Raw genomic sequence first — 26,786 nt, forward strand, 5'->3', positions numbered from 1 at the left:
AGGTGAGGCTCAGATATGAAGCAAGGCAGGCTGGTGCTAGTGCCAGGTCTTGGGCCTTTTATTGATAGATTTGGGGCACACTGATGCCAGCTGCTGCTTGTTTGAGAGATTTTAGCAAAGTCTGAAGCCTGAGGTATCAAGTCTGAGTAAGTTCATGCCCCAGCCATTTAAGAGGAACACCTGGGTCTCCAGCAACCTCTGTGTCACTCAGCCACAATCCCCACTGGTTTTTACAGCCCAAAGTTATGGAGACTTCTCTTCCCAGCTCTGGAACCGGTGTGGGGCTGGAACCCCTTGCTCCTCACAGAAGGCCTCTGCAGAGATCATCTCCCTCCTGATTAAAGAAACCCCACACCTGTTCCTCATCTCCACCCCTCCTACCAGTCTTGGTTTGCTTTCTTCTTTACTTCTCTAGTTGTAGGACTTCCATTCAGCCAGCTTTCAGGTGGTTGTGAATAATGGTTTTTATGTATTTTAGTTGTAATTTTGATATGGTTGTGGGAAGTGGTGAGTACAGCATTTACCTATGCTGCCATGTTGGTTCTCTCTTTAAATCTAGTTCTGTCTTTTTAAAATCCTTGTTTTCCAGCCTGACAATCTTTGCATTTTACCTAGAGTATTTATAAATTTACATTTATACTAATGTAACTTCTGATACATATTTAGGTTTAAATCTACCCATCTTACCGTTTGCTTTCTATTCGTCCCATTTGTCCTGTATTCTTTTTTATTGCCTTATTTTGATGGATTTTTGGCCTTTTGTGGGGGGGGGGGCTGTTGGTTATATATTCCTTTACTAGCATGATTACAAACACATCCTTGACTGATCTGTCTCGTTTTCTTTGCCCTTCTGGGTTTTACAAACTTGTTTACCATCTATAGCAGAGTGGTTACATTAATTTTAATATATCCATTCAGCAATGAGGAAAGTACATTTTTAAGTGAAAAAAATATGCAGAACAGTGTGTACTATATTGAAAAAAAACTTTAGAATAAGCATTTTATTTTAGCTTTTGTATGTATAAAAATACTCTGGCCCTAACCGGTTTGGCTCAGTGAATAGAGTGTTGGCCTGCGGACTGGGGGGTCCAGGTTCAATTCCAGTCAAGGGCATGTACCTTGGTTGAGGGCACATCCCCAGTAGGAGGTGTGCAGGAGGCAGCTGATCGGTGTTTCTCTCTCATCGATGTTTCTAACTCTCTATCCCTCTCCCTTCCTCTCTGTAAAAAATTAATAAAATATATTTTTTAAAAAATACTCTGAAGAGGGATGCACAGGAAGCTAATTACAATGTCTCCCTATCTGGTAGTGGTGGTGGGAACTGAATAGATGCAGGATCTCTCACTATACCTTTTTATAAAATTTAAAAAAATTTTGAACCATATGCATCTATACTAATAAAAGGGTAATATGCAAATTGGTCAGGACGCCCTCACAGTAACAACTGAACAGCAGGGTGCATAGGGCGACCAGGCTGGCAGGGGGGTTAGTGAGGCACGACCAAACGACTGAACAGCAGGCTGCATGGGGCAACCAGACCGGCGTGGGGGCATTGAGGGGCGACCAAACAACTGAACAGACTGTGTGGTGACCAGGCCAGCGGGGGGGGGTGGGGGGGCAATGAGGGGCAACCAGGCCGGTGGGGGGGGCAGTTGGGGGCAACCGGCCGGTAGGAGGGGCAATTTGGGGCGACCAGGCCCGCAAGGGGCAGCAGTGAGGGGTGACCAGGCTGCAGGGGGGGGATAGTTAGGGGCAATCAGGCTGGCAGGCAGAGGCAGTTAGGGGTGATCAGGCTGGCAGGGGGTGCAGTTAGGGACGATCTGGCAGGCAGGCAGGTGAGCAGTTAGGAGCCAGTGGTCCTGGAATGTGAGAGGGATATCCAGATTGGAGAGGATGCAGGTTGGGTTGAAGGGACACCCCCCTCATGCACGAATTTCATGCACTGGGCCTCTAGTGTGTGCGCACAATTGGCTGTGAGGACCAGCTGCAAATGCAGTGGAAGAGCCAAAGCAAACACATAAAATGTCTCCAGGTCCTTAGGTTTAGCTTTCTTTTAGTAAAAAAATCAATTAGAATATAGGAATAAAATCGTTTTGCTCTTACATTTTGGGGGATATGAGGGAGTTTAGTTAATGCCTATGCTACACCTTTATCATCTCTAACAAGAAGTTTTTAAATTATAGATTAAATCATGAAAAAGATTATCTTGCTGGTTTACGTAGTATAGGAAATATGTATGTTCATTGTTTTGCATGTCATTTTCTAAATGTGATGAAAATATATACTCATTACTTTTTACTGTGATGGTACATATTAATTATGAAAAACCCAGATTACTTTGTCCCTTGAGAAAAGTTATACTTGGTAGGCAATATTTGGTCTTTTGTATAAAAATAAGTGTAAAGAATATCATATATGTAAGCATTCAGTTGATTGAGGACAAAATGGGAAAAACTTTTTCTTCTTTCTTACCAGTGGTCCCAAAACCTATATAGTTTCCCACTGAAAGAAAGCTAGCCGAAACCGGTTTGGCTCAGTGGATAGAGCGTAGGCCTGCGGACTGAAAGGTCCCGGGTTCGATTCCGGTCAAGGGCATGTACCTGGGTTGCGGGCACATCCCCAGTGGGAGATGTGCAGGAGGCAGCTGATCGATGTTTCTCTCTCATCGATGTTTCTAACTCTCTATCTCTCTCCCTTCCTCTCTGTAAAAAATCAATAAAATATATAAAAAATATATATATATTTAAAAAAAAAAAAGAAAGCTAAACCTGGGGACCTTGAGACATTTTATGCTTTGGCTTTGTATAACTCATTGTTATAAGTTATCCTTGTGTTTCAGACGGCTATGTATATGAGAGGGATTTAGGAGAGAAAAAAATATATATGTGTGTATTTTTAATATTTTTATTGATTTCAGAGAGGAAGGGAGAGGGAGAGAGCGATAGAAACATCAGTGATGAGAGAGATCATTGATCAGCCGCCTCCTGCACACTCCCTACAGGGATCAAGCCCAAAACCAGAGCCATGTGCCATGACTGGGAATCAACAGTGACTCCCCATTCATAGGTCGCTCAACCACTGAGCTACACCAGCTGGACAGAACATATATTTTTCAAATACAGAATTTAGTTGCTTTCTTCTCAGACTATCTTAAGAATGTCCTAGGGTAATTTATATTATAAGTTTTCAATAAAAATCAACTTCATTTTTTAAGAAAAATCAAACCTTAAAGTTGTCTTAACCTACACAGGATAGCCTCCTGTTGTTTTTGTTTGTTTGTTGTGTTTTGCTTTGTAAAAAAAAGGGGGGGTGTGTGAATTTAGGCAACTATAAAGGAAAAGAAATGTTAACTTTTCTTATTTCAATTTGGTAGGTTTGAGAAATTTTTGTGGTTCATTAGCTCAGAGAACTATTTAATTATAGGAGGACGAGATCAGCAGCAGAATGAAATAATCGTGAAAAGATACTTGACACCAGGTAGGTATGATTAAAATTCTAAAGACTATTTTCTTAAGTAATTGGATCAGTTATCTCAATATTAGCAATAGATTTTCATTTTAAACTTCTTTGACAAATTGAGTTAGTAGAGTTTGATGCTTGGTGGTTTATAGTTTGACACTTAATTATCATCGTAAGTGAATATTTCTAAGGTAGTAATGCTAAGCTAATCTGCAGTGTTGGACTTTTGATTCTTTGCTATATTAGCATATTGATTCTCCAAAATCATAGATTAAATTTTTAAAAGCTTAATTTTTCAGTGCTGAAGTTTATAACCTTTTTTAACATTTAAAAAGGACTGAATTCCTGTGGTGTAAGTCCTCTCATTTATTTTTGTATGCTTATAATCACCGCCTCACTGTGGCTAAACCCTCAGTGTGGATATCAGAAATCAATAATCAATACCGGAACTAATCTAATGACCACTGAAGATTCCTAACCATGGAAGAAAGCAGCAGGGTCAGGTTACATGGTGCCCAGGGCTTGGTCTCTGTCTTTTCTAGCTCTGTTCATTATGAGTTGAGCCTGTTATGGAGCATATGGGTTTTTCTCATTGAGTTTCAAACCCAGATAAGGTGTCCACAGCAAGCAGTGGCTGCTCATTTTACTGTTAAGAACCATGCATTTTCCTTTTCTCTGGTTGACCATTTACTCTTGTATTCATCTGTTTGTTCCTTTAATTCACATACTTAGAATAAAACTGGAAGTCTTTATCATGGCTTACAAGGATCCTGGCTTCTTCTCCAGCTTCTTTTCTTACCACTCTCCCCTCACTCTGGCCTCCTGACTGCTCTTCATACATGTCAAACAACCATAGTCCTCAGGACCTTTGCACTTACAATGATGACTCATCTGCTCCATCTGTCTCTCACCCTTTCAGCAGGCTAGTCTGGGCTTGCTTACATGGTAACTCAGCAAGTTGCTGAGAGAGAGGAAGCACACACGTACTCTCAAGGCCTAGGCTGGGAACTGGCACTTAGTCCCATCTGCCACATTCTTTTGGCCAAGGCAGGTCATGAGGTAGGCCCAGATCCAAGAGATGGGGACATGCACTCCACCTCTTTTTTTAAAAAAAATTATTATTATTATTATTTAATTTATTGGGGTGGACTCCACTCTTAATGGGAAAAGCTTCAGTCACAAAGCAAAGAGGTGTGGGTAGAGAGAGGGAGAGGAATTGTGGTCATTTTTGTAATCTACCATATTAGCATTGCTTTCTATAAGGAGGCCTATAAGAAATCTCCCAGGGATAGCAGATGGAATTTATATGTCTTCTTATCACTTTTAGGTTTTGAATCCATTAAACAGTAAATAGATAAATAATTGTAACAAAACAAAACAGAATTTAGAGTATCGTTTCTTCTTTTTAAGGGGACATTTATGTACATGCTGATCTTCATGGAGCTACTAGCTGTGTCATTAAAAATCCAACAGGTATTATATTTCTTTCTATTCAGAACTTTAATTCCTTTTGTTAAAATGTTTTAATATAACTATAAGACAAAAATTGTCAGTAGAGATAAGGTACTTTATAATGATAAAACAGTCAATCCATTAGTAAGTTATAACCATTATAAATACATATACACTCAACAACAGAGCCCTAGAATACATGAAGCAAAATCTGACAGAATTGAAGGGAAAAATAGGTAATTCAGCAATTATATTTAATTTTTAATATTTTCAATCATAGATAGAATAACTAGATATAAGATCAACAATGAAATTGAAGATGTGAACAGCACTAAGTTAACTAGATCTAATACATCTCTAGTATACTCCACCAAATTACAATAGATCCGTATTCTTCTCAAGTACACATGGAACATTCTCCAGGAGAGACCATATGATATTCATTAAAAAGTCTCAGCCCTGGCTGGTTTGGCTCAGTGGATAGAGCATCGGCCTGTGGACTGACGGATCCTGGGTTTGATTCCAGTCAAGGACACATGTCTGGATTGCGGACTTGATCCCCAGTGGGGGGCATGTAGGAGACAGCCAATCAATGATTCTCTCTTACCATTTATGTTTCTATCTCTCTCCCTCTCCCTTCCTCTCTAAAATCAATAAAAATATATTTTTTAAAAAGTCTCAATAAATTTTAAAACTATTGAAATCATACAAATTAAGTTTTCTGACCATAATGGAGTGAAATTAGAAACCACTAATAGAAGAGAATTTGGAGAATATACACATGTATGGAAATTAAAGTACACACTCATAAATAATCAATGGATCAAAGAGGAAATCTTTAGGGGCTGGGGTGTCAGCAAATACTTTGAGGTGAGTGAAATGAAAACCGTGTATCAAAACTTTGGAGATGTAGCTAAAGCAGTTCTTAAAGAGAGATTTATGGTGGTAATGCCTATAATAAAAAAGAAGAACAATTTCAAATCAATAACAAAATTATAATCATTAAAATCTAGAAAAACAAGCAAATAAAGGTTCAGATTCCTAAAATTAGGAACAAAAGAGGGGACATTACTGTCAACTTCACAGAAATCAAAAGAACCATGAGGGAATTCTATGAAAAGTTGCATAGCAGCGAATTAGATAACCTAGATGAAATGAGCAAATTCTTAGAAAGACACAAACTACCAAAACTGGCCTAAGGTGAAATAGAAAATCAAAACAAACCTATAATAAGTAAAGAAATTGAATTAGTAATTTAAAAAAACCTACTCAAAGAAATCTCAGGCTCACATGGCTTCACTGGTTAATTCTACCAAACTTTTAAAGAAGATTAAACCTCAGTCCTTCACAAAGTCTTCCAAAAAATAGAAGAGATGGGAACACTTTCTCACTCAGCGATCACCAACTGGTGGTCTGTAGACCACTGGTGGCCCGCAAGGTCCGGAAAGTTGGCAACCACTGTTCTAACTCTTCTACAAGACCATTTTACCCTAATAACAAAACCAGACAGACATAACAAGAAAACTACAGATCAATATCACTTATGAATATAGACACAAAAATCCTCAACAAAATATTAGGAAACTGAATCTAGTAGCATGTTAAAAGTATTATACACCATGACAAAGTGGGATTTATCCCAGGCATGCAAGGTTTGTCTTATGATTGAAAATTAATGTAGTAAAGTATAATAGCATAAAGTACAAAAATCACATGATCATTTAAATTGATGCAGAAGAAGCCTTTGGCAGTAATCTAACACCCACTTGTGGTAAAAGCATTCAACAAACTAGGAATAGAAGGGAATTTCCTCAACTCGGTAAAGAATAGCTATGGAAAACCCACAGCTAACAATTGTACTTACTGCTCACAGACTGAAAGCTTTCCCATAAGATCACAAAAGAGATAAGCATGGCTGTTATTGCTGCTTCTGTTCCATGTTTATGAAGGTACTAAATAGGTCACTAGGCAATAAAAATAAATTAAAAATATCCAAATTGATAAGGAACAAATAAAACTATATTAATGGATACAGGATTTAGAGGATTATGGAGATTCCTGGAATTAGTAATAATGGTTCCATAGCTTTATGAACATACTAAAACCCATTGAATTTTACAAAGTGGACAAAAGTAAGTTTATAGCTGTTCATGTGGGAAATAATCCTATGTAATAAAAGGGTAATATGCAAATTGACCCTAACAACAGAACAACTGCTCTCCTACAAAGGGAGCTCCGCTCAGCCACAAGCCGGGCTGATGGCTACAAGCGCAGTGGTGGTGGCAGGAGCCTCTCCCACCTCCTCTGCAGCGCTAAGATGTCCAACTGTGGCTTAGGCCCACAGGGAGCGGGCCTAAGCTGGAAGGTGGACATCCCCTGAGGGCTCCTGAGCTGCCAAAGGGATGTCTGACTGCCAGCTTAGGCCCTATCCCCCGGGGAACAGGCCTAAGCCAGCAGGTGGACATCCCCCAAGGTGTCCTGGACTGCGAGAGGGCACAGGCTGGGCTGAGGTAATCCCGAGCTTTTTGTACAATAATAAATAATAATTCAGAAATAAACTCTGTATTCACATACAACTATAAACCTACTTCTGCCCAAACCTGTGTATTTTTAAAAGGTCAATTTTATGTTATGTGAGATATCCCAATTTAAAAATATTTGAAATATAACTAGGGGTTTGTAATTATTATGCTCTTTATTTTGATGACTTAGTGAATCTGTAATAATTCTGGAAGTCTTCAAACTTTAAATAGATTGTTTAAATTATCCTTTTTGGAATGAGGCTAGATTTACTGACATAAGAGGAAATTTCTTCTCTAATTTGTTTTATTTACTTAGACCAGTGGTCAGCAAACCGTGGCTTGCAAGCCACATGCGGCTCTTTGGCCCCTTGAGTGTGGCTCTTCCACAAAATACCACATGCAGGCGTGCATGTACAGTGCAGTTGAAACTTCGTGGCCCATGCGCAGAAGTCGGTTTTCGGCCTGGGCGAGTCTATTTTGAAGAAGTGGGGGGGTGTCAGGCAACAGGAGACGCAGCGCAGGTGGGCCGTGGGATATGCAGCGCAGGGGGAGGCGCACGCGATTCATGCACGAGTGGAGTGAGCCAGTCAGTCAGCAGTCTCATGTGCAGTGGTTAGTGCTAGTCGCGTCCGCAAATCGCACGCAGGTGACAAAAGTACCTACTTGAAGCATAAAGTTACCTATATTTTTCCAACCAGCTGCAAATCCTACAGGTATTTTTGTCATCAATTTAAGAATTGTAATTATTTTGTGTTGGTGGCTTTATTATTATAAAATGAAACATTTTTAGCAAAGGCCAGCTTAGGAGTACCCTAATTAAGTTAATAACAATGTACCTACCTATATAGTTTAAGTTTAAAAAATTTGGCTCTCAAAAGAAATTTCAATCGTTGTACTGTTGATATTTGGCTCTGTTGACTAATGAGTTTGCCGACCACTGACTTAGACCATTTAAAAGCCTGCTGTAAATACATTTTAATAAAAAAAATAGTAACTTTTTATAATATTGAAATAAAAATGTAGTACTAGTATTTAAAATATAAGAAGATTAAACCTGCCACACCTGTGATTTTCATATCTTGCTCAGTAGAAAGTCTGTACTTGGTACTGACGCATTGTAGCATTGTTATTACAGGAGAACCGATTCCTCCTCGAACATTGACTGAAGCTGGCACAATGGCACTTTGCTACAGTGCTGCTTGGGATGCCCGAGTTATCACTAGTGCTTGGTGGGTGTACCATCATCAGGTAATAACAGCTATGGTCCTTTTCTTAATTTATTAAGACCTACCATGTACCAAATTTTAGGGGTATAGAAGTGAACAAGGCTGAGTACCTACCTACTTGATGGAGCTGACATTTTGGTAGTGGAGAAAAATACATAATGCCGGGTAGCAATTGCTATAAGTATTTTTTTTAAGGGGATAGAGAGTGATAGGGGCTGCCATTCTGAACAAAGTATCTGGGAAGGTAAGATTTGAGCTGCAGAGTCCTAAATGAAGAGAGAGTGATCCATGCAATTATATGGGATAGAGAGTGTTCTAATTATGACGGACATACTGACCTAAAACACCTTTCTCCTATTCATACTTGTTGGAATTTTCTGAATTCCTTTTGGCCCTTCCAGGAAAGTAGGTATATCCAATGGTTTTGTAGTCACTTGATTTTAGTGATTGTCCCTTTTTTATTTTTTAATATATTTCTATGATTTATAGGGGAGGGGGAGGAGAGATAGAAACATCAATGATGAGAGAATCATTGACCGGCTGCCTTCCGCACACCCCCTACTGGGGATGGAACCTGGGACTCTTCAGTCTACATGCCGACTGTCTATCTACTGAGCCAAACCAGCTAGGGCTAGTGATCCTCTTTCTTTATGGTTATGTTGTTTTTTGTGATGATACTTCATTCCACATTTGACTTTACACTGCTATTGATACACATTTTCAAGAATTATAATTAACTAGAGGCCCAGTGCACGAAATTTGTGCATGGGTAGGGTTCCTAGACCTGGCTGGCCATCAGGGCCTTCCTACTGGCTGCCAACCAGGGCCTTCCTTTTCTGGCTGCCGGCCAGGGCCTGCCTTCCCCAGCTGCCAGCTGGGCCTTCCGTGTTCCACGCCGCCCCCTGGTGGTCAGCGCATGTCATAGCAAGCAGTCAGTCTCCCGGTCAAACTCCCATGGGGACAATTTGCATATTAGCCTTTTTTTTTTTTTAAAGATTGAAGCTTTCTTTTTTAAAAAAATATATTTTATTGATTTTCCACAGAGAGGAAGGAAGGGAGAGAGATAGAGAGTCAGAAATATCGATGAGAGAGAAACATCGATCAGCTGCCTCCTGCACATCCCCCACTGGGGATGTGCCCACAACCCAGGTACATGCCCTTGACCTGAATCAAACCTGGGACCCTTCAGTCCGCAGGCTGATGCTCTATCCACTGAGCCAAACCAGTTTTGGCTGTATATTAGCCTTTTATATAGATAGATAGATAGATAGATAGATAATGAAAAAGCATGTGGTAAAAAGAATTCAATACCATTATCCTTTCTTATATTTTTGTTTCATTTTTATATCAGTTATATTATTTTCTGCTATGCTGTGATACTGGATTTTTAGGAAATACCACTTCTGAGATTAGGTTTGTCTGCCTCAGTCTTGTTATGAAAGTGACTTTAATTCTTTTATGAATAGGTTTTTTTAATCCTTTGCATAACTATGACTAATAAATATACTCTCAGATTTGGGGATTTCACAGATGTATGATAATATTTATTAGTTGTGGAATTATCTTGCTCACTTCCTATTTTGTCAAATTAGAATATATTTTAAAATCTGCTATCATTTTTATTTCCTAAAGTAAAAGATTATTTGATTACCAAAAAGTATCTCAGAAAAGGATTTCATTTAATAAATATAGTTTTATTTTAGTAAGTGTAGTTGTATGGTAAACTTACTAAACTACTACTTCTTTATTATATCTCACACTAGAGGAACGGTGTGGACCAGTTCTGGCTCTACTCCAAGACATTTGAAAATTACCGATGTAGTATGTTCTAGCATGTTCTTTTTTTTTTTTTTTCCCATTGTTACAGCAAAGGGTATATTTATCATTAAAGAGACGTATCCCATCAGCATTGATCATTTTTGCTAAATTTATAAACTTCTCATGACATAGCACTACTTACTTGAATATGACTTTCTTCATTGAAAATATTTTTTTTAAGTATTTCTAAAGACAAGAGTATAATGTATTACGTGTTCCTCAGGTGTCTAAAACAGCACCAACTGGAGAATATTTGACAACAGGAAGCTTCATGATAAGAGGTAATGATTGTCAGTGGGTTATAGGAACCAGTTTGAGGACCATCTGCTAATATTCTCAGAACAGACTCTTGTCTTGATTTCATATATTTGAAGTCTGTTATGCAATAAGGAAAATTACTCTGCTGTAGCAAATTTAGCATTTGTCATGTCATCTCCATATATATTTTTATTGATGAATATATACTTCACATAGTTTAAAGTTATAAGGATAAGAAAGTATAACATGACCTTTTTTTCTAAAAATTGATTATTCAGGGTCTGATTAACCCAAAGGATGAGAGCAAACAATCATATTTTTCTATCTTAATTCCTGTTCCTTACATAATGCCAATTTCTGTAAATGGGAAATGTTCCTCTTGACAGAGAAAAGACAAAACAAGTGTAACCATTGGTGTCAGATACCTTGCAAGCATAAAATGAAGAAAACAGATTTGTAAAACATTTATGTCCATTATCTTTTGTAGGAAAAAAGAATTTCCTTCCTCCGTCATATCTAATGCTGGGGTTTAGCTTCCTCTTTAAGGTACTTTTCATATTCTTCATTATTATATTTTTAAAATATGTTTTTACTGATTTTTAGGGAGAGATAGAAACATCAATGATGAGAATCATTGATTGGCTGCCTCCTGCAACCCAGGCTTGTGCCCTGAACGGGAATCAAACCATGCCCTCTGGTTCATGTGTCAATGCTCAGCCACTGAGCCACACCGGCCAGGCTCTTTATTATTATTTTTTTCTGATTTTCATTAGCCTCACTTAAAGTTCCATCAATGAAAAGGGATTATTTCCATAGGTAGATGAGTCTTGTGTTTGGAGACATCGAGGTGAACGAAAAGTCAGAGTGCAAGATGAAGACATGGAGACACTGGCGAGTTGCACAAGTGAACTCATATCAGAAGAAATGGAACAACTAGGTAGTTTACAGACTTTAATAAAGTACCTAATAATGTTTTCTATTACAGGCAATCTTTGGGTTACGTCGGACTTGATGTACGTCATTTCGTGGTTACGTGGTTACGTCGCCATCTCCCATTTTCAGTATTTATAAAAAAAAAAAGTTCCGTCATTTTAACATATGTACATATGTGCTTTATGTTTTTTATTATTTATTTACCACAAGTAAAGGTCAGGAATTGTTATCTTTTAAATTTTTTTTACTGTTTCACTTCATTACTGCTATGTATGTGCTCCATGTGAGTGACGTGGGTGCTTGTGTAGGTGGGTTCTGACTTACGGTGAAAATTGAGTTACATCGCGCCATAGGAACGGATCTCCGACGTAACCCGAGGACTGCCTGTATCTAGTTTTGCTTCTAAATTCTTACTTAGAATATCATAGCTCCTTTTGGATAATTAAAGTTTCATTTACTGAATTTTGTTTTGGAAAATGTTAAATATGCTTATAATCCTAGTGAATTATAAAGTAATTAGATCCATAACTAGTACACATGAGTATATATTTATATAATAAACCTTCAGTATTTATTGGGTAATTCATAAATATGAATGAGCACTTACTTTAGGGCAGTGGTTCTCAACCTTCTGGCCCTTTAAATACAGTTCCTCATGTTGTGACCCAACCATAAAATTATTTTCGTTGCTACTTCATAACTGTAATGTTGCTACTGTGATGAATCATAATGTAAATATCTGATATGCAGGATGGTCTTAGGCGACCCCTGTGAAAGGGTAGTTCGACCGCCAAAGGGGTCGTGACCCACAGGTTGAGAACCGCTGCTTTAGGGTTTAGAAGTGATACAAAGATGAGTTCATAACAAGTACAATTTCCTTTAAGATAATTTAGCTTGATTTAATAATATATTTGCTTCTAGTGGAGAGCAACTATGGTTACTAGAATAAATTTACCTATCTACCTGAAGGAACTAAAGAAAATATCTAAGTTATATTTATAGTTATCTTTCTCCTAGGGTCATTCATTTTTGGGAGTACTACTGCATTGTTTTATTTACGACTACTGACTGTTGTAACAAGTCTCTTTTTTTTAAAATTTTCAATCTGTTCTTGATACTATATAAAGTGCTTTATTTACATTGTTTTTTATTGAATTCTCAAAACCATCCTTGTCAGATGGGTGGTGGTATCCCATTTTATAGGTGAGGCAACTAGGCCATATTGCTATATGGTTCCTTTTGCCAGAGTGTGAACACATGCTGTGTGCCAGTTATATACCACACTAGAGGCCAGGTGCATGGAATTCAGCCCAGCCTGCACTCTCTCCAATCTGGGACACCTCAGGGGATGTCCGACTGCCAGTTTAGGCCCAATCCCGGACATCCCGGCAGTCGGACATCCCTCTCACAATCTGGGACTGCTGACTCCCAACCGCTCCCCTGCCAGCCTGATTGATGCCTAACTGCTCCCCTGCCGGCCTGATTGCCCCCAACAGCCCTCCCCTGCCAGCCTGGTCGCCCCTAACTGCCCTCCCCTGCCGGCATTATTGCCCACAACTGCCCTTCCCTGCCAGCCATCTTGTGGCCACATGGGGGCGGCCATCTTGTGCAAGAGTGTGATGGTCAATTTGCATATTACCGATGTATTATATAGGATGATCTAATTTCATTTCTCATGTGCAAATTATAATAAAAGCAACAGAATTTATAGAACTGCTGCTGTCCTCCTTTTTGGAAATACCTAACAAAGACAAGTTATAGTTTTTATTTTAGAAACTAGAGGCCTGGTGCACGGATTTGTGCATTGATGTGGTCCCTTGGCCTGGCCTGTACCCTCTGGCAATCCGGGACCCCTTGGGGGGTGTCAGATAGCTGGTTTTGGCCTGATTCCTACAGGCCCAATCCAGACAAGAGGGAGCCTGGTCCTGTCCATTGAGCATCTGTCCTCTGATGGTCAGTGCACATCACAGCGACCAGTCATTCGGTTGTTTGGTCGCTTAGGCTTTTATATATATAGATGGTTGTAATGTCCAAGAAGTTTATTATGGTAAAGCATCTTGGAGATCATTTGTTCCAACCAATTCATGATACAGAGTATCCTTTTGTGTAAATCAGAGAACCCTGTGGGAATGAACAGGCATTTTCTGGTAATCTTTTGGAGAAACGGAATCAGTAGAATATTTTTTGAAGTTTTCAAGGAAATCATCTAGCTTTTTGTGGTGATAGCACTCTTGACTTTTCTCATGGTAATTCTACAGATGGAGGAGACAGTAGCAGTGAAGAAGATAAAGAGGAATTACAGGAAACTCCTGTGGAAGTGGAATTCATGTCTCAGGTTGACCAGGAGGGTATTAATATTCATAGTGGTGGAGATGAGCTAAATGAAGAACTAATGCAGGAAGAAAGCTCCGAAGATGGAGAATCTGAAGAGGTGGTAAAAGATCAGGAATCTGTTGGTGAAATGAAGGATGAAGGGGAAGAGATATTAAATTATCCTGATACTACCATTGACTTGTCCCACCTTCAGTCCCAGAGGTAATTTAAAAACTATAATTGTAAGTTTTATTTTGGAAGCTAGGAATGATGAGTTAATCCTTAAAAAGATAATACCAAGAATTGACCTTAGTACTTTTACCCTGTTCTGTGACTTTATTATCTTTTATACAATTTGATTTGGAGGTCTGGTCTCTCTAAAGAAATTCCCAGGACCCACGGTGGAAAAATACAGTAAATACAAAAATGACTAAACTAGGTCAAAATAGAAATAAGTAAATTATTATAAATGCTAATAATATAAGAAAGGCATTGCCATGCGAAAAATAAGGTGTTTGAGTCTTTAATGTCTTTAACTGATCACCAAATTAACAGTACCATAGTTATAAAAGCATTACCATTGGAGTAGTTAAGAATGGCTTAGGAGTCAGATCAGAATTGAGTCTCAGAGTGTATCCTTGGGCAAGTTGCTTTATGTCTAAGCTTCAGTTTTCTTCTTGGTGAAAATTATTATCCAATTCATTGGGTTTTGGTGAAGATAATATGCATGTAAAGCATCTAGCAGTGCCTGGTACATAGTAAGTGTTCAATACATGTCAGCTATTTAAGAATATATTTAAAAGCGTGAAGAAATAAGTAAGCAATTAGATTTTGTAATTTGAAAATTTGTAGGATTGTCAGTAATTAAGGGTATGATATGGAAATGTTTTGCGACTTTGTAAATACATGCCTTCTACAGGCTAGTGGATTCCTCTTTTCATAGGTCCCTCCAGAAATTGGCTTCAAAAGAAGAATCTTCTAATATGGTAAGCTGTTTTGAAAGTTTTATGAAGAACAAACATGTCCTTCTCAATGAATAGAATAATTTTCTACTTGTCAGTTTTATTGTTTGGAAAATTAGTAGTGATATTGTTTGTTTGTTTTTTTAATAGATTGACAGTAAATTACAGAGCCGGAGACATTTGTCAGCCAAGGAAAGAAGGTAAACATATTTGTATTATCTAACTGAAAAGCATGTAATTATTTTTTATTGACAATTTAGTTATGACAGATCACCTTGCTGTTCTAAAGACCTCCTCCCTTTGTGCACTGAGGGGTCCCTTGGCAATTAAAATTGCCAAGATTTGCCATAAATCTTATTTCATTTTGTTGGAGATTTTTTGTTAATTCTTACCCAAGGATATATTTTTCCCATTGATTTTTAGAGAGAGTGGAAGGGAAGAGGGGGAGAGGGAGAGGCTGGGGATCAAACCTACAACCCAGAAACACGTCCTTGACCAGGAATCGAACCCTCGATACTCTAACCTATGAACCAGGAGGTCACTGCTCAATTCCAAGTCAGGGCTCATGCCCGGGTTGTGGGCTCAATTCCCAGTGTGGGGCGTGCAGGAGTCAGCCAATCAATGATTCTCTCTCATCATTGATGTTTCTATCTTTCCCTCTCCCTTCCTCTCTGAAATCAATAAAAATATATTTTTAAAATAAAATAAATAGCTAAGATCTGCCAAGGCCATATTAATTACAAAGACTACAAATCCTGTTGCCTGGCTGTCAAGGTGTTAAGGAACTGAATGTAGCTACTAAGTAAGGGTAAGTCGAGAGTGATCATGTGTTGAGGTGATTGACAGAAAGAATTAAAAACCCACGAGAGAAAAATTTTAAGCTTTTTTCCTTTGTGATGATTAGTGCTTCTTTGTATATGGTAATGGTGATTATCAGGTAAAGCAGAAGCCATGATCTGTTATACGTTGTACATGTTCCCTTCCCCATGTAATTTTTTTAGGGACTAAGAATTTGAAATTCTAAGAATTAGATGTTTTTGTTTTGTTTACATTTAGGGAACTGAAGAAGAAAAAGCTTCCAAGTGACTCAGGGGATTTAGAAGTGATAGAGGGAAAAGACAAAGAAAAAGAAAATGCTCTACACCTTGAAACACATCAGAACACAGGCAAAAATGCACCAGCTGTGCAGCCAGTGAAGCGAGGACAAAAGGTAATAAAACTTCAGGGTGAATTGGTGTTTTTTTTTACTTTTATTGCATTTAATGCTGAATTTACTCCTGGGCGATAAGTTTTTGTTTCTTTAGTTTCTTTTGGGATATTATTCCTTCTGTGCTCCTCTCCTGATTTAGGAACAGTCTGTTCCTTTGCAGTAAGGATCATCTCAATGTGGCAGGGAGAGCTCATGTATGGGTTCATCTGCCCGTGAGCTCCATAAGTTCTGGGAGCTTTGTTCACCTGGATGTGCTCAATGACCAGAGAATGGACATCTAAACCCTGAAGTTCAGCATCAGTCTCTGCATTTTTAAGCTTGTGCAGCAGAAATTCAGCACTCTATTTGGGCCACTCACCCTGTGTCCAGCCCCATGTTTGGCCTGGCACACCTACCAACTGCACCACTGTAACAACGAAATGGTACATACTGCTTCTGTAAAGGGACATCGTTCAGATACTTGGTGACTTTTTGAAATGCATACCCTTGATGGCCTGTGCAGTCCCATGAATGTTCTTAAAGTGAACGTGAAGATTTGAACCTCTTGATTTGCATGATTTTGTGGGGTTTGCTGGGTCAAATGAATAATGAATCGTTTTCAGATGTCACCACAGGCCACTTATGGGAAGAGCTGGGGTGAATTGTTAAAGTTAATACTATATGGTTCACAAATGAAGTTGTGAGGTTCCCCTTAAATTTTTAAAATTTAAGTGAAATAGATGCTGTAGGCAAAAAAATAATAATAATTCTAGCCCGGTCAGGGTGGCTTGGTGGTTGAGCGTTGACCCATGAACCAAGAGGTTGCTGGTTCGATTCCCAGTCAGGTCACTTGCCCAGGTTGTGGGCTCAATCCCCAGTGGGATGCGTGCAGAAGGCAGCTGATCGATGATTCTCTCTCATCATCTCTCTCATCATGTTTCTCTCTCTCCCTCCCCTTCCTCTCTGAAAACAATAAAAAATTTTGTTAATGTGTAGCGTGTAAAGAAGAGATTGTCAGTTACTATATCAGTGTATCCTTTTTTAAAAACTCTTTTGAAGTCTTAATAAAGATCATGTTTAATGAACTTTCCTACATCAATAGTATCAGAATTTCCTGTTGTTTTGCCAGTGGGCCTCATAAGTGAAGTGGCTAGTCATGTTTTAAAAAGATACCGAAGTAAATTCCAGGGGGAGAAAAGAACCCATCAGTAAAATTGCAAGACAAATGGCAAATCTGATAAAAAGAAATGCTTATGTAAACAAGGTGTGTTTTTCTCACCCATCAAATTAATAGATAATGTGTGTTCAATCTCATTCAATAAATGTTTGAGCGCACAGCATGGGAATTCCCATCAGGAGCCCTAACAATGTACTTACTCTTTGACTCAGCAATTCTACTTTTAGGAATTTATATTTTAAAAAATCATATATATATATATACTAAGGATAGTCATCAAGATATTTATAATAACAAGAAAACTGAAGATAATTTTAAATACCCAACAATATAAAATAACAAACAATCTGGTGTTTATACAGTGAGATATTCTGCAGATACTTTAAGTTCTAAGGCAAATCCTGATGAAATTTTTACTAAAATACATTACATTTTTAGATTATTTTTGTGGAGAGCTATCATCTTTACCACAGTGAGTCTTCGTGTCCATGAATGTGGACTATAATTATGTGAGACTTTGTATTCTTCCATTTTCCTCTAGAGTCTTACCTGTCTTATCTATTCCTACTTAAAATTTTTATTACTTTTTATAATAAAGTGGCATATTTTTTGAAATTTCACTTCCTAGTTATTAGTTGCTGGTATGTGGGAAGTCAGTTTTCATATTCTAGTAATAGGTAGTCTTACTGAATTTTTAAAATATTTCATCTGTATACAGTCACATTGCTTGCAAATGAAGGCTTTTCTTCCTTCTAATCCTAATATCTGTTATGCTTTTCTTATATTTTTTGCACTGGCTCAAACATCAGTTTACAGTGTTGCATAGAGGTAATAATAGTGTGCATCTTTGTTAATTACATTCAAGGGGACTGTAGCTAAGGTTGTTACCATGTTGTCTTAAGGGTTGTTGGTAGATGTCCTTTATGAAGAGTTATCCTATATAATAAAAGAAATATGTAAATTGACCATCCCTCTGCTACACTCACCAGCCAATCAGAAGTGAATATACAAATTAACCCGACAAAGATGGCGGGTTAATTTGCATATACAGGCGCCAGGCGGAGAGCAGAGCAGGAGAGCCGGTGGAGAGTGGAGCAGCTTGGGGAACTTTGCTCCCCAAGCCGCCAGATGGAGAGCAGAGAGGGAGAGCTGGCAGCTTGCAGGACTTGGCAGAGTGGGAGGCCATGGGATGGAGACAGAGCAGGAAGGGAAAACCAAGAGCGCAGGGAGCACCAGGAATTCTGGGAATAGTAGTTCTGGTGGCAGCCCCAGGACCGGAAGCAGAAGCCCAGAGCATGGGGAGCACCAGGAATGCTGGGAATTGTAGTTCTGGTGGCAGATGGATCTCCAGGGACCAGTGGTTCTCAAACTTCCAAATGCCGCACACCTTTAATACAGTTCCTCATGTTGTGGTGACCCCCAACCATAAAATTATTTTCATTGCTACTTCATAACTTTAATTTTGCTACTGTTAGGAATCGTAATATAAATATCTGATATGCAGGATGTATTTAGGCGACCCCTGTGAAAGGGTCATTCGACCCCCAAAAGGGGTCGCAACCCACAGGTTGAGAACCGCTGTTGACACTAGAGCAAAGTGAGCCTGGAGCACTGTTGTGGTTGGGGATGGAGGGAAAGCAAAGGTAAGAGACATAAGTAAAATCAGAGTGTCTAGGAAAAATTAAAGGGAAGATATCCTAAAACTTCCAGGAAATCTCCACCAATGAAGCAAAGAAAAAAAAATGCCTCTATTATTCTGTGAGCAACAAACCAAACTGAGTTGGGGTCTCAGACAATTCGCTAATATGATTGCAAAGACAGACAGAAACTCCCGGATTGGAGAGGGCTCCCCTGAGGGCTCCCAGATGGGAGAGGGTGCAGGTCGGGCTGAGGGATCCCCACACCTCCCCTCCCCCCCAGTGCATGAATGTCGTGCACCGGGCCTCTAGTTTTTAATGAAGAATTAAATTTTATTGAATGCTTTTTCTGCACGTATTATTTTTACTCCCTTAATCAGTTAATGTGGTAAATTACTTGAGAATATCGATTAAATTGCCCTCTAATTTCTTATACTGTCTTTGTGTGGTTTTGGTATGGTTATACCAGTTTCATAAAATAAGTTTGGGACTTTTTCCTCTTTTCTGCTCTCTAGAACTTGTATAAAATGGAGGTTGTTTGCATCTTGAAATTTAATAATATTTACTTATAAAACTGCCTAATATTTAGGGCTTTGAAGATAGGTTTTTTTAAGTACTAAATTTCTTTAGTGATAATAGGTCCATGCAGGTTTCCTGTTTTTTTCAGTTGATTATCCTATTTTACATTTTCCAGGAAACTGTTCTTTTATCAAGTTTTCCATTTCTTGGTTCAATTTATTAGTAATACTAGGGGCCTGGTGCATGAAATTCGTGCACAGGCGGGGTGTGTGTCCCTCAACCTGGCCTGCACCCTCTCCAATCTGGGACCCCTTGGGGGATGTCTGACTGCCGGTTTAGGGATCGGGCCTAAACCGGCAGTCGGACATCCCTCTCACAATCTGGGACTGCTTGTGACTCCTAACCGCTCACCCTGCCTGCCTGCCTGATTGCCCCTAATTGCTCCCCTGCCTGCCTGATCACCCCCAACTGCCCTCCCCTGCCAGCCTGATGGTCCCCAACTGGCCTCCCCTGAAGCCTGGTCATCCCCACCTGCCCTTCCCTGCCGGCCTGGTCGCTCCCAGATGCCCTCTCCTGTAGGCCTGGTTGCCTCCAACTGCCCTCCCCTGCCAGCCTGATCGTTCCCAACTGCCCTCCTCTGCAGGCCTGATCGCCCACAACTGCCCTCCCCTGCTGGCCATCTTGTGATGACGTGAGGGTGGCCATCTTGTGAAAACGTTGCGCGAGGGCATGACGCCACCTAGGCTTTTATTATATAGGACCAGGGGCCGGGTGCATGAAATTTGTGCACTGGAGGGGAGGTTCCCTCAGCCCAGCCTGTCGCCTCTCACAGACTGGGAGCCTTCTGTGGGAGGCGACCGGGCTGATCAGGGGAAGGCACCAGGCCCATCACCCCGCTGCTGCAGCCACTGCCAGCCACCACAGCCGCCAAGGTGTTTTCATGAACACAGACTCCAGTCCCTTCACCATGAAAAAATGACAACTTTCTTTAGGCATTTTCAAGATGTGTCTTTCAGAGGATATGACCTTTTTTTTTTTTTTATCCTCACCTGAGGATATATTTCCATTGATTTTTAGAGAGTGTGGAAGAGAGAGGGAGAGACAGAGAGAAACATCAATGTGAGAGGGACACTTTGATTGGTTGCCTCCTGCATGAGCCGTGACCTGGGCCCCGGCCAGGGAGGAGCCTGCAACCTAGGTACATGCCCTTGATCATAATCGAACCCGGACCCTGTGGTCAGCAGGCCAAGGCTCTATCCACTGAGCCAAACCGGCTAGGGCAGGACATGACATTTTTTTAAAAATATATACTTTTTTGATTTTTTACAGAGAGGAAGGGATAGTTAGAAACACTGATGAGAGAGAAATCGATCAGCTGCCTCCTGCAAACCCCCTACTGGGAATGTGCCCGCAACCAAGGTACATGCCCTTTTTGATCGGAATCGAACCTGGGACCCTTCAGTCCATAGGCTGACGTTCTACCCACTGAGCCAAACCGATTAGGGCAGGATATGATATTTCTTAGCCCCTCCAGCAGCCGACCTTTTTTTTTTTCCTCCAGGAATGTGGTGGAAAAACCCTAGATCACCTTCTTGGATCCATAACCCAAGTTACCAAGAACAGTGCAAGTGGCGACATACAGGGAGCTTAGCCAATGAGCGGTCAGAAAAGGTGTTTACACTTGAACTGATTTGGCTCAATGAATAGAGCGTCAGCCTGCAGACTGAAGGGTTCCAAGTTTGATTCCTGTTAAGGGCATGTACCTTTGTTGGGGGCACATTCCTAGTGGGGAGTGTGCAGGAGGCAGCTGATTGATGTTTCTCTCTCATCGATGTTTCCGACTGTCTATCCCTCTCTCCTCTTCTCTGTAAAAAATCAATAAAATATATGTTTAAAAAGAAGAAAAGGTGTTTCCTCTGTAGCTCATGCACAGAGGACCTCCTGTGTTGTGTCAACTGGGCTAGGGGTGTGTCCCCACCGCCAGGGAGGGTACACCCCCAAAGCCAGCAGCCAGCCCTGCACGTTGGGGGCATGCAGAGACCACGGGCCGTGCGCATGGCTGCCACTGGGTCTCCGCATGCCCCCCGAGGCCGGCAGCCAGCCCCACGCGTTGTGGGCGCTGGGCTGGGGGGCTTGGTGCCGGCGCACGCGCAAGCGGCCGTGGGGCGGGAACATCCACTTGGCGCCTGCGCCCATGGGCCCGGAGTGGCCGGGGGCGTTTTGGGACCCTGGCCACTCAGGGCCTATGCGTGGGCCTACAGGCTAGGAGCAGCCTGGGTCCCAAGGATGTTCCCAGGACCCAGGCCGCTCAGCGCCTGTGTATGCAAATTAACCCACCATCTTTATTGGGTTGATTTGCATACCCAATAAAGATGGTGGGTTAATTTGCATACTCACTCCTGATTGGCTGGTGCACATAGCGTAGGGATGGTCAATTTACAGGTTTCTCTTTTATTCTATAGGATTATTCATTTTATTCTCAAGATTTTTTTCCTGTATTTTATTTTATTTACTTTCTTTTTATTGATTTCAGAGAGAAAGGGAGGGGAGAGAAATATCAGTGACGAGAGAGAATCATTGATTGGCTGCTTTCTGTACACCCACACTGGGGATCTAGCTCACAGCCTGGGCATGTGCCCATGACCTCCTGGTTCATAGTGATGCTCAACCACTGAGCCACAGTGGCTGGGCTATTCTCAAGATTTTTTTTAAGTATAATCCTTACTAATAAAACGCTAAGTAGTTGTCATGCCCCCACGCCGTCACAAGATGGCTGCGCGCACAGCGGAGGCAGGACCTGGTGGCCGCTCCACACGGCAAGGCCTAGGGGTTTTGTGGCTCCGCATGGCACGGAGGGGGCTGGTCCCGGCATCTCTGCTGCCTCACAAGAGGAGGCGGGTCCTGGCGGAGAGTCCCCGCCGCCTCATGCGGAGGAGGCAAGTCGCAGTGGAGAGTCCCCACTGCCTCGCGTGCCGGAGGGCGGGTCCCCAGCTCCGGCCTACCTCTTTGGGACAATCCATTAAGGAGCCCCAGATGGGTGGGCGAGGCCTACCTCTTTGGGGTGATTGATCGCGAGGCTCCCACACTGTGAGAGGGCACAGGCCAGGCTGGGGGACCCCCTCCTCCAAGTGCACGAATTTCGTGCACCGGGCCTCTAGTGTACATATAATAAAATGCACAACTCATTCTTGTCTCTTTCTAAATAGCATCCCATCCAAAATATTACTTCTTTAAAAAATGTTTTTACTGATTTTTTTTTTTTTTTTTTTTTTTTAGAAATTGAGGAAGGGAGAGGGATAGAGAAATAGAAACATCTTTGATCAGCTGCCTCCTGCACTACCCCTACTGGGACCTAGCCCGCAACCCTGGCATGTGTCCTGACTGGGAATTGAACCAGTAACTTCTTGGTTCACTTGGGTCAGTGCTCAACCATTTAGCCACACCGGCTGGGCCAAAAACATTATTACTCACTAGATTATTTTGCCTGTTTTTGAACTTTATATAAAAACAATCATATGTTATATACTCCTTTGTCCAGCATGTTTCACTCAACATTGTATGTCATGCATGTTGCATATAAAAGTAGTTCATATGCATTGCTTAGTAGCATTCCATTGTATGACTGCCACAATTTATCTATGTACAGTATTGTTAATAGACATTCTCATCTAAGTCATTTATGCATTTCTGTTGTGTTGTATGAGAAGGAGTATTGCTGGGTTGTATTGTACATGTTTGGCTTTAGTAGATAATACTAGTTTCCAGAGTACATGTACCATTTCCCAACAAGCACTGTGTCAGAATTCTAGTTGCTTTCCAGTTGCTTCATATCCTCACTAACTTTTGGTATTGTCAGGTTATTTTTTGGTCATTTAAGTGTAGATATACTGAAATCTTATTTTTGCTTTAATTTGCATGTCCCTGATGACTAATTATATTGAGCACTTTGTGTTCTCTTAAATACTGAATATGTCTTTTATTGATATATGTATTACAAATACTTTTCACAGTTTTTAAAAATTATTGTTTTAATCTTCACCCAAGGACATGTTTTATTCATTTTAGAGAGAAAAGAAGGCAGAGGGAGAGGAAGAGAGAGAAACATTGATGTGAGAAACATTCATCAGTTGCCCCCCATATGTACCCTGACCAGGAATCAAACCCTTAACCCTTCAGTGCACAGGATGATGCTCCAGCCAACTGAGCCACACTGACCAGGGCCCAATACTTTTCACATTTTGAGACTTGAATTTTTTTCACTTTTATAATAGTGTTTTTTGATGAGCAGCATTTGTTAATTTTAATAAAGTCGGACTTACCAATCTTTTATGTGTGTGTGTGTCCTGTTTAAAAATTAGGAATTTGTTGTTTGGACCCCAGTTAAGTCTAATCAAGACAAAAAATCTTTGAATATGAGACCTAGATACAAGTCTGTAGTTTTAAAAAGCACTAGGATGATTTGGATATGTAGTTTGAGTAAAGATTTCACTAGTTCCATTGATAAAATTCAGTCTTAAGAGCCTTGATAGTAACTACCCAGCCTATCTGTGCTGCCTTGTTTCCTGTTTCTCCTCTATATGTATATCCTGACTCCAACCAAATGCAATGACTTGCTATTATTAGTCTTGTCTTTACCTTATAATCTTGCTTTTCCTATTTTCCCAGATACTATAAAATGTATTTCTTTAAGACTTTCAAGTTTTGCTTTATTCCCCCCCTCCAGTTCTTGCTCAATCTCAAAGAAATCTTTCTCAAAATTATCTTAGAAATAATTTATATGTACCTCTACTGTATTTAGAATATGTTGCATTAATTTGTTCATACTCTTATATGTATCTTCTTTTTCCACCAGATGGTAAATTCCTTGAGGGGTGAGGACTATGATTTATCTATCTTTAGAATGGTGCCTTGCTCAATAGCATTTTTGACAGAGAACTAAAGAAGTGATTTTTCTTTACCAACATTTGTTCTCATTTTTTTTTATTGCTGAATTTTTCCAACAAAAATCTTTTGATATTGTAGAGTAAAATGAAAAAAATGAAGGAAAAATACAAGGACCAAGATGAAGAAGACCGTGAACTCATTATGAAATTGCTGGGGGTAAGTAATATCTAAAAATATTTTCTTCCTTTGCTTTTCAAGGGGCATCCAGATCCCTGCCTATTATATATGCTAGGTATTCAATACACTTTTGTTAAAATATTGACAATATTGAAAATACTGACATTAACTTCTTTCCTCTATGAATTGAAGTCTGCAGGTTCAAATAAAGAAGAGAAAGGGAAGAAGGGGAAGAAAGGAAAAATGAAGGATGAACCAGTGAAGAAACAGCCCCAGAAACCTAGAGGAGGACTACAGGTCTCAGACAGCATAAAGAAAGAAACCCCATCCTTTGAGGTTATAACTCATGAGTTACAAGACTTGGCTGTAGATGATCCACATGATGACAAGGTAAGGTTACCATACACACGTGGGCTTTTGCTCCTTAGTTAGGGTGACCAATCATTCTAGGGTTCTCAGGACATGAGACTCAACAGTGCTAAAACCAGGACAAGTAATAACCCTATCCTTGATGAAAAGTCACCCTAGAAATAAACCTGTAAGACTAAAATTCCAGAACATAAACATAAAAATGGTGGTGTTCATAGTTGATAAAGTTTATCACAAGTCTTTTAAAATAATCAGTTTTTTGAAACAGGCTTTATTTGATTCTGGTGGGAACTCAGTTAAAATAAGACAAATAACTGGGACTGTTGTTAAGATGAGTCAAAAATAAGTTTGCACTTCTCGAGGTTTTTCTACAGGAATAAATGCTATGTTATCTTACGTAATGTTGTGAATGGCTACACAATCAAAAGTGCCAAGTGCCCTGATTTCAAAACCATGAGAAGTTAACATTTTTTCCGGTTAAGATGGTTGCCTGATTATTCTATCAAATGAGTACAAGACTAGCCCTAAGTATATCTTCTTACATGAATACATACATCTTCTTGAAATTCTGAGCAAAGGACTTAAATTTGTAAAAAATGTTATTCAGCCTGTATTTTCATTTATGGCAGTTGAAGCTTTGGTTTTAACTTTGTGTTCCATGAGTGCAGGTAATGTTCATGGAGATTCTAAATGTTTTGCTATTTTCCCCTGTTGTTTACTAATACTAAAACTCATTTCAGTCCTCAAATTTTTAGTTCTCATACTTACAATTTATTCTGTAAACTTTAGACTTACAAGTATTCATTAAAGGTGTTAATTTTGAATGTTCTTTCATGGACATATTATATCCAGATAGGTTTTTAATGTGAGCAAAAATTAAGCTTATCTTACTGTGTGAAAATTTATCCTAAAAGTGTTGAACAGAGACTAAAGTATAAAAGTTCTGTTTATCAAAATTTTGTTTTCTTTTTCCTTGGCAAATGCATCAAGCTTAGTTATTTGTCATTTTTATTTTTTTTGTTTACAAAATGTTTTATTGATTTTTAGAGATAGAGGAAGGGAGAGGGAGAGAGAGACATCATTGTGAGAGAGGAACATCGATTGGCTGCCTCCTGCACACCCCATATTAGGGATTGAGTCTGAAACTTGGGTATGTGCCCTGACCAGGAATTGAACCAGCAACCCTTTGGTTCACAGGATAATGTCCAACTGAGCCACATGGGCCAGGGCTGTTTGTCATTTAAATTGTCCTTATAACATTCATCGCTTCAGCATATACTCTGTGGCAGCGATTTTCAACTTGTGTGCCTCAAGAATTTTTAAAATATGTAATACCTGACTATTTAGTCAGGAGCACTGACCTCTTTTCCCTTAGATTAAAAAAAAAAAAAAAAAGACAACAGCCAACACAACAGCTGTCCGGTGTGAATAAATCAAAATTATATTCATTTTTTGGTCAGATCGGCAGTATATACAGTGGGGCTTTGACTTACGAGTTTAATTCGTTCCGTGACGGAGCTCGTAACTCAAATTACTCGTATGTCAAATCATAAAGTGAACGAGTGAGACGCGTGATGCTGGGCTGATGTTGTGGCTTTCACTGTGACGTTCGCTGCGCCAACTAGCGGTGGGGTATCTGAAGCTGGCTCGTAACCCGAATTTTAGCTCGCAACTCAAAGCAAAAAATCGGCCAAGAGACAGCTCATATCTCAAAAAACTCGTTAGTCGGGACACTCGTAAGTCAAGGCCCCACTGTATATTTTTTGATGTGCTGCAGAATCTTAGTAATTACTTTATGTGTGCCATGGGATGGAAAAGGTTGAAAATCGCTGCTCTATGGGAAAGTCCTTTTTTCAAACCTCAGAGAACAATCCTTTTTCTCTTTGAATGG

The 26,786-nt window shown here is 39.9% G+C and overlaps 1 protein-coding gene across 11 annotated transcripts in view; it reads left to right on the forward strand.

Annotated features, from left to right (window-relative positions):
* NEMF (nuclear export mediator factor) overlaps positions 1 to 26,786 on the forward strand; it is a 68,548-nt gene that overhangs the window by 39,382 nt on the left and 2,380 nt on the right. For 5 of the 11 annotated variants that reach the window (XM_059658752.1, XM_059658757.1, XM_059658763.1 and 2 more), the window contains 12 exons: positions 3,374 to 3,477; positions 4,870 to 4,932; positions 8,569 to 8,681; positions 10,701 to 10,758; positions 11,223 to 11,281; positions 11,552 to 11,672; positions 13,927 to 14,203; positions 14,925 to 14,967; positions 15,094 to 15,143; positions 16,000 to 16,153; positions 24,488 to 24,565; positions 24,719 to 24,916. In XM_059658752.1, coding sequence (XP_059514735.1) covers positions 3,374 to 3,477; positions 4,870 to 4,932; positions 8,569 to 8,681; positions 10,701 to 10,758; positions 11,223 to 11,281; positions 11,552 to 11,672; positions 13,927 to 14,203; positions 14,925 to 14,967; positions 15,094 to 15,143; positions 16,000 to 16,153; positions 24,488 to 24,565; positions 24,719 to 24,916 — 1,318 coding nt within the window. Of the gene's footprint in view, positions 1 to 3,373; positions 3,478 to 4,869; positions 4,933 to 8,568; positions 8,682 to 10,700; positions 10,759 to 11,222; positions 11,282 to 11,551; positions 11,673 to 13,926; positions 14,204 to 14,924; positions 14,968 to 15,093; positions 15,144 to 15,999; positions 16,154 to 16,292; positions 18,565 to 21,026; positions 21,471 to 23,530; positions 24,269 to 24,317; positions 24,451 to 24,487; positions 24,566 to 24,718; positions 24,917 to 26,786 lie in introns of those variants that run through there. The other 6 variants (XM_059658803.1, XM_059658811.1, XM_059658795.1 and 3 more) reach the window with 6 other exon arrangements.

This window comes from Myotis daubentonii, chromosome 1, assembly GCF_963259705.1.
Source record: "Myotis daubentonii chromosome 1, mMyoDau2.1, whole genome shotgun sequence".
Classification (NCBI taxonomy): Eukaryota; Metazoa; Chordata; class Mammalia; order Chiroptera; family Vespertilionidae; genus Myotis; species Myotis daubentonii.